This window comes from Vespa crabro, chromosome 15 (assembly GCF_910589235.1).
Source record: "Vespa crabro chromosome 15, iyVesCrab1.2, whole genome shotgun sequence".
NCBI lineage: Eukaryota > Metazoa > Arthropoda > Insecta > Hymenoptera > Vespidae > Vespa > Vespa crabro.
The window spans coordinates 4,379,996-4,387,495 of NC_060969.1; the positions used below are offsets into that span (position 1 = coordinate 4,379,996).

A 7,500-nucleotide genomic window follows, 5' to 3' on the forward strand; every position below is an offset into this window, starting at 1 on the left:
ATATATAGAGAGATATATAAAAATAATGAATATATAAATACAGGTAAATATATGTGAAATAATATTTTTGTCAAATTATATCGAAATATAATTTATAACGTATATAATAGTTTTGTATGCATACATGCATACATACATACATACATATATATATACGACGAATACGTAAATATAGTTGTACACAAATATGTACTGAATAATATACTCTCTCTCTCTCTCTCTCTCTCTCTCTCTCTCTCTCTATCTCTCTCTCATAGAACGGTATCGAATGATAAGCTATAATATACATAGAATCGTTGATAGGAATAATAAATCGATCTAGATATAGTTGCCTCCAGAGAGCTCAGAGAATTGTTAGAGCCACTAAACCCTCGTTTTAATATGTAGTCAGGGTCTTGATTCGCTTCTGAGATGCGGTATGGTGTGTCCACATATAACAACACACATATGCACATAGCGACGCATACAGTGAGACACACATATACATGGTCGTCACGTTTCCGGCAACTTGTAAATGGGTTTAAATATGAAGCACGTCAGTTCGAATCGTAGTCAACGGCAAGATTATATTCATGGCCGCTGTGGGCTTTGTGACGACGGTATACCCATTGTCTATTGTAAAATTTCTAAACCCTGCCTGCACCTATGAAAAGCATCGCTAACGCGTTACGTTCTCGAAAGGAACTTTTTCGCGCCCCGTTTCTGCTCTAAGTTTGTAAAGAGAGGTAGTAGTGTATATATATATATATATATATAAAATAAAAGAAAAGGAAAAGAAAGATAGGAAGAAAAGAAAAGGAAATTAATTAAACGAATACCTGGTCTATGCACTCGTCCTTGAAATAAAAAGACGCCATATTTCGTAGTTGGGATACCAATAAAAAAAAAAAAAAGACAAGATTTTATTCTTCCGTCCTATGTATTTTTCCTTTAATAAAATACAAAAGAGAAAGAGAGAAATAAAATGATACATAAAACGCGAAACGATCTATTTTTATATATTAATACTAATAATAATGATCACGAGCACGAGACGTTACCGACACTACATCACCGCTCGACATATCAACAAGGACTGACGCGACTCGTGGACCGGTTTATTGCGTAACCCCTACCTTCTCGTGTACGAAGTACTACGTCACAAAATGGCGGCCTGACATGCGCAGTAGAGCCCGCCAAATCTCGATGATGGAAAGGGCCCACCAAATATCGAACGATCGATATCAGATCGATGATGATTCATCTCGAATAGTTCGTTGGATTTGTTTTAAATATTCGCGAAAATAATGTTTTCTTTCCTTTTTGTTTCTTTTTTCTTTTTTTTTTTTTTGTTCTTTTTTTTTTCTTTCCTTGCTTTTTAATTATTTTTTTACTTTTTTTTATTACAACGATACAACAAATCAACGTTGTATCAAAAGTTTACATTGGAATTAATAACAAATGGATAAACAAATGAATTTATTTATTTGTCGGGAAAATTAAATTTGTATATATATATATATATATTTTTTTTTTCTTTTAAATATCTCAATTAATTATTCCCCGCGAATTTCTCAAATAATACTAAGCTTGTATTCGCAGCGCTACAAACGTGTTGCGGTGAAATTTAGAAACTCCGCATTGTCATATAACGTAAGGGACCCAAAACTACTCCTTGACGAAGAAGGATGAAATGGAGGTGTATAGGTTGTGTTACGAGTTTGTGAAATCAAATATGTAATGATGTTTGGATAGTGAGATATTTCCTTTTTTTTTTTTTTTTTGTTAGTTCCTATTACATTTTAATAATCGAGAAAATGACGGAGGATCAAATTGCGTCCATTGACATTTTATACGACGCAGTCAAGTCTATTCATAATTGTCTACAATGCAGAATTTGGTAAGCATATTTCTGTCATATTAATAGAAAACAAATAAAATAAATTGATTGGAACGAGAATGACTGTCGATAAAATTTTCACGATTATCGATCGTCATAAACGTAATTTTTGATGTTTTATTTATTGGATTTTTATCTTTTCTTTCTTTTTTTCTTTCTTCCTTCCTTTTTTTTTTTTTTTTTTTAATATTTTTTCTCTTTTTTCCTGGTCACTTAGATCATAGGTTAAAAAAGACATTGTTGATAAGATAACGCTCATTTCCTATTACGTGTATTATATTGTTGTAATGGATTGATAATTGTATACATACATATATATATATATATATATATGTATATGTATATATATATGTAATTCTACAATAGTTTTTATGCATTTTAAAATGTATATGCAAAGAACTGATCTTTGTATATCTTTATAGATACATTAAAGTATATTCTTTGTAATATTAACTGAATTGTCACTTATATTTCTTCTATATTTATAAAAATAAATCATTTATAACTTGATATATAATTATTGATTTTCTTATAGTTTGGATATGATTTCTTCACCCGTAAAGACAAGATGTGGACATTCTTTTTGTCGCACATGTATAGGAACTGTACTAAGTCAGAAAAATACTAAATGTCCTCTATGTAACACTGGTCTTCAAAGACGAAGTATTTCAAAGGACAAGCATACTGAAAAGTGTATTAATTGTTTCGAAAAACTTGTACATGCTATACATGAAGATGTAAATATAGACAGTAAGTAAGAAATCAAGAATATTTTATATATATATATATATATATATATATATATATATATATATATATATATATATTACAAGTCTATGACAAATGAACATAGATTCTTAATATTTTCAAAAATTAATGATGAATCATAATTGACACGAATGATACATTATTATACGATTTATAATTCTATCATTATTTTAATTAAATATAAATGAATTTTCTTTTCGATTCTATTAATATATATATATATATATATATATTATTTTGGTCTATGTTTATTTACTTTTCTTTTTTCTTCTTTTTTTTGTCTCCTTTTTTGTTTCTATAAAACTAAAATAAGAATAAACGTGTGTTACAGTACTCTCTTATAAAAAAAATCCGCGTAACACGAGGGAAGGTTACGCCACGCCAAGTTCTAAATGTTACAATGCATCGAGCTCAACGAAAACGATTGAAGAAAGAAAAAATAATGAAAAGATTTCGTCGTTCTTTAAGAAAAAGAATATTGTTCAAAAAGAAGAAGAAGAAGAAGAAGAAGGATGTACCTCGCGTCTAGATATCTCAAATAAAATAAATGATACCTGTAAAAAATATAATAAGAATAATACAATTAAGAAAAATGATTACGCAAATAAAAGAAAAGAAAGGAGAAGTTCATCGACCGATGGATTATCCGGAGTTTATCCACTTCTCTCTTCGCCCCAACGAAATCTAAGTACAAAAGACGAGACAAGCTTTATGAAAGAGAAGAGAATAAAAAATTGGTTGAAAAATTTACCCAACGCTGAACAATTTGAAAAGCCAACGTTAAGTCCTAACAATATGAGAAACAATTGTTTAGATGACACTGCTACCGTAGTATCTGGTATATCCTTGATGTCGTCCAGTAGTAATATCAAAGTGGAAAAGTTGTCTTACGAATCGGAACATTCGATGACGAAGAAACATGAAGATAACGTAAAGCTAGAATCATTCAATTCGATGAAATCTCGAGTCACGAATAATGGAAGAGGTAAGGGATACAAAAGGAAAGCAACAACACGGTCATCGTTTCCCGAGGAAAAAATCAAGGACGATTCTACGGGAATTAAATTGAAATACGAAATGATTCACGCGAGAATAAAGGAACGTGCGAATGTAGAAAAATCATTGAAAAAAAATTCCCATGGAGAAAATTCTTTAACGGGTAATATCGATCCAATAGATTCGAATAAACAATTGGGATCTGTTAATACGACTAAAGAAACTTGGAATAGGGTCGTTAAATTTGGCAAAGAAATGCGTACGAAAAAGAAGAAATTAAAATCATTGGACGTCAGTGTACAAAGTACGAGCGGTTTCGTGACTAGAACGTCCGATGAATTCCTTGGGAAAAAAATGACGAGGAAGGAACAACGACGTAAATCGTCCACGGGAATTTTAGGATTCGTAACGTCGTCACGTGATAAAAATGACGAATCAATAAATTTAATTGATCGTCGAGATGACGATAATCGAATATTTCCCTCGTGTTCGATCTTACACGATATATCCTTTTCGAACGACCAAATGGATGAGAAAGACGAACAAAAAGTATCACAAAATACGTCGTTTATCTCGTTGGAAAAGGAAGGAAGAGTTCCGATAATGAGTTTGCGTCGTGAACAAATGAATGACATCATCGGTGTTACAACGAGTAATTCCGATAAAATTACGTACGTTCATGAAATTGATCAGTATCAATCGTATCAAAAGGATCAAGAGGATCAAGAAACGATTTCGAAGAAGAAATTGTCATTGAAGAAACGTGACGATTCTAAGACGATAATAAATTTTTCTAACGTCGAACAATCGCCACGTAAAGTTACACCTGTCAAGATTAATCTCGAGGAACGTTATGATATATTATGTAACAGTCAAATTTTATTATCCCCAAGGAATGTACGTACACCGATCAAAGTCAATGAAAATCCAAGATTGAACGAATCTATGTCGAAGCTGTCATTGAAGAAAAATCAAATGTGCGCCAATAAATCTAACGATATTGCAATATCACCTGGCATATCAAAATTCTCGAATGTCAAGTGCAATTTGATGGAAGAAATGAACCGTAATAATAAATTATCCAAAGACACGTTTAAACGTGTTACCGTTAACGAAATCATTGACAATGTTAATCCAAGATATGATAACGATGAACGGAGAAGAAACGTTACGGAAGAGAAGAATGATCCTAACGAATTAATCACGAATTCTCTCGTGAGGGACGATAAGAAAACGCGTATCGTACCGTTCAATAAATTGGGCAAGGTATTTAAAAATAGAAGAAAGGTGAAATTTTATAAGCTCGGACCTATTAGAAAAGAATCTATTATTAATACGTTATCAGGTTCGTTCTTAAATAATTCGAATATTAACTTGATAACTTTACAAGGATCGGAGGATTCATTGGTAATTGATAAGACGTTGGATGAAGCGTGCAATTTAGATAATAGAGGATCCTCGATCAGTTTGATCGTCGAGAAGGATGTTAAAAATTATCCGATAGAATTGATCGAAGAAAGAAATATAAAATGTTCCTCGAAAAATTCTACTCAAGATTCTTTAGGCGTTCTTTTGGTTTCATTGAAAGAACCAATATCTGAAGATAAAACTGTCAATGTAGTAGATTGCAACGAACGATACGTCAAATTCAACGTTGACGAATCTGCGAAGAAAAATATAATAAATATATCCAAGAGTGCGAATGAAGTCCCTTTAAGGACCATTGATAAAAATGGTATCCGTTCGAAGCCTGTGATAACGAGCATCGTTAGAATGATGTCACCGGAAAATGATTCGCAATTAAAGTTTCTCAATTTGGAATCGATGACGGATACAATTCTACCCGTAAAATTAAGGATTTGTCGTGAATCAACACCATCGGAATTTGGAACGAAATCCGAAAGGAAGGATGATACTTCGATAAAAATTAATAAAGAAATGGATAAAAGAAAATTAATTGTTCATAATGTTAAGAAAATAAAAAGTGAAAGAGAAGTAGAAAGATCGAGCAATGATAATGATTCGAATTATAGTGAATCGATTGATAATCTAACTCAAATCATAAGATTTAACGAAAGTCTCAATAAAATAAGAAAAAATCACGAGGATGCTACGATTATATCATTAAATTCAGAATCTAGTAATAATATGGATAATAAAAAATCGAGAAATGAATACAAGAGGATAGCGTTGATCAATTCGAGTTCAGATACTGATAATAGTCTTAGAAAAAAGAGAAGAATAGATGTCGAAGATCATAATGAAGATGTACTCAATTTGCAGTCAGATAATAATATGGATAATAAAAAAGTAATGATGAGTAATACGTTGAACGAATCAAAAGGCAATTACAAGAGAATAGAATTGATGGCCAATGAGGGTTCAGACTCTGATAATAGTTTAGCAAGAAAGAGAAAGATAAATATCGAAGGTAATATAGACGACAAAAAAGTTGAAACCTCTAAGAAAAAACGTATAACATCAGAAGACTCGGATGACGATAATTTCGTTAACAAAATCGTAAATGATTGGTGTAATGATTTGAATACGTCACAGAGATCCATCGGTAAAGATAATTTAGAAAAATTAAAGAGTACCAAAGTGATATCGAATAAACCAATGACGATGATTCCTCAAAGTATTGTTTTCGATTCATGGAATAACTTTGGTACGCCTGTTAAAACAATTCCTGAAAAGGAAGAACCTGAAAAATTGAACAATGATATTATAGATAAAGTGAAATCAATTAGAATGAATGACAATGAGATTACAACTAAGGTAGATCGATCGATGGAAAAGATTGATGATCGTTCGAACGAGATTGAGATCATAACGAATAGTTTAACTACGAATTTCTTTACCGATGAAAATCTCATTGGCGATACCAAAGAGTTATTAAATAAAGATAAAAAATATTCTATACCATTAACGACATCATCTTGCATAGAGACCAATGATTTCTTGGCCGATTCAAATGACAGTAAAATGGAAGAAAATTTTAAGGAGAAGGATGATGATGATGATGATGATAATAATAATGATGATGATGATGATGATGATGATGATACATTGATAGAAAATTTCAATAATTCTAACAAGGAGAATGAAACCGCTAGATACATTATAAATAATAAAAAAGATTATTCGATTAAAAAAGATATTATAACGAGTAAAGAAAAAGCCGAAAATAAAAGGGCAACATTGATGATATCTGGGAAAGATAAATACGAGAATGATAATGACAAAGGTCAAATTATAGGAGAACAAAAGGATACGTGCGATTACGATTCTCTATTGGACGTAACACAGCATCAACTTTTACTCAATGCTCTCGAAGAAGATCTCTTTGGTACAGACAATTTGCAAAGTTTAGGAAAGTCGAACGAAAATATAAAAACATTGTCCTCGGAAAACAGATTAGAGAGCTCGTTGCAAACGCCATTGAAATCCAAGAAAAATCACGAGAAAGAAAGAACAAATCTTCGTAACAAGGTAGATTTGCTTGTTTGCTATTTCCAATACTTTTTCTTTCCTTTTTTTCTTATATATATATATATATATATATATTTTTTTTTTTTTTGCTCTCTTACAGAATGCCGAAGATATTTCTAGCGACGATGAGATAATTGAAAATACACCACAATCTGATAAAAAATTGTAAGTATTTTATTTCTTTATTTGTTTACTTTTATTATTCCATTCAAAAATCTTTTAATACGTTGATCGTCCTTTTTCTATTTTATTTAATGAATTTGAAAGAGAGAAAAATAATATCTGTTCTTTATTTTCCATGTAAACTTGCACAGTATGGAGGTTGATCGTAGCACGAACTTTAAGGCAAGAAAATCTTTGACCAT

The 7,500-nt window shown here is 31.1% G+C and overlaps 2 protein-coding genes across 5 annotated transcripts in view; one reads left to right on the forward strand and one right to left on the reverse strand.

The window, feature by feature from the left end:
• The window catches only part of LOC124429283 (acanthoscurrin-2-like), a 40,696-nt gene that overhangs the window by 8,269 nt on the left and 24,927 nt on the right, over nucleotides 1–7,500 (reverse strand). For 2 of the 4 annotated variants that reach the window (XM_046974346.1, XM_046974349.1), the window contains exon 1: nucleotides 819–1,067. The exons of the other annotated variants lie outside the window; for them this stretch is intronic. The gene's annotated coding sequence lies outside the window, so the exon portion shown is untranslated. Of the gene's footprint in view, nucleotides 1–818; nucleotides 1,068–7,500 lie in introns of those variants that run through there. 4 annotated transcript variants of the gene reach the window in all.
• Nucleotides 1,608–7,500, forward strand: part of LOC124429280 (protein PFC0760c-like) — a 7,335-nt gene continuing 1,442 nt past the window's right edge. The window contains exons 1-5 of the mRNA XM_046974343.1: nucleotides 1,608–1,879; nucleotides 2,415–2,629; nucleotides 2,979–7,135; nucleotides 7,236–7,300; nucleotides 7,450–7,500. The exon at nucleotides 7,450–7,500 is cut by the window's right edge and continues 718 nt beyond it. Coding sequence (XP_046830299.1) covers nucleotides 1,797–1,879; nucleotides 2,415–2,629; nucleotides 2,979–7,135; nucleotides 7,236–7,300; nucleotides 7,450–7,500 — 4,571 coding nt within the window. The 5' untranslated portion in view covers nucleotides 1,608–1,796. The remainder of the gene's footprint in view (nucleotides 1,880–2,414; nucleotides 2,630–2,978; nucleotides 7,136–7,235; nucleotides 7,301–7,449) is intronic.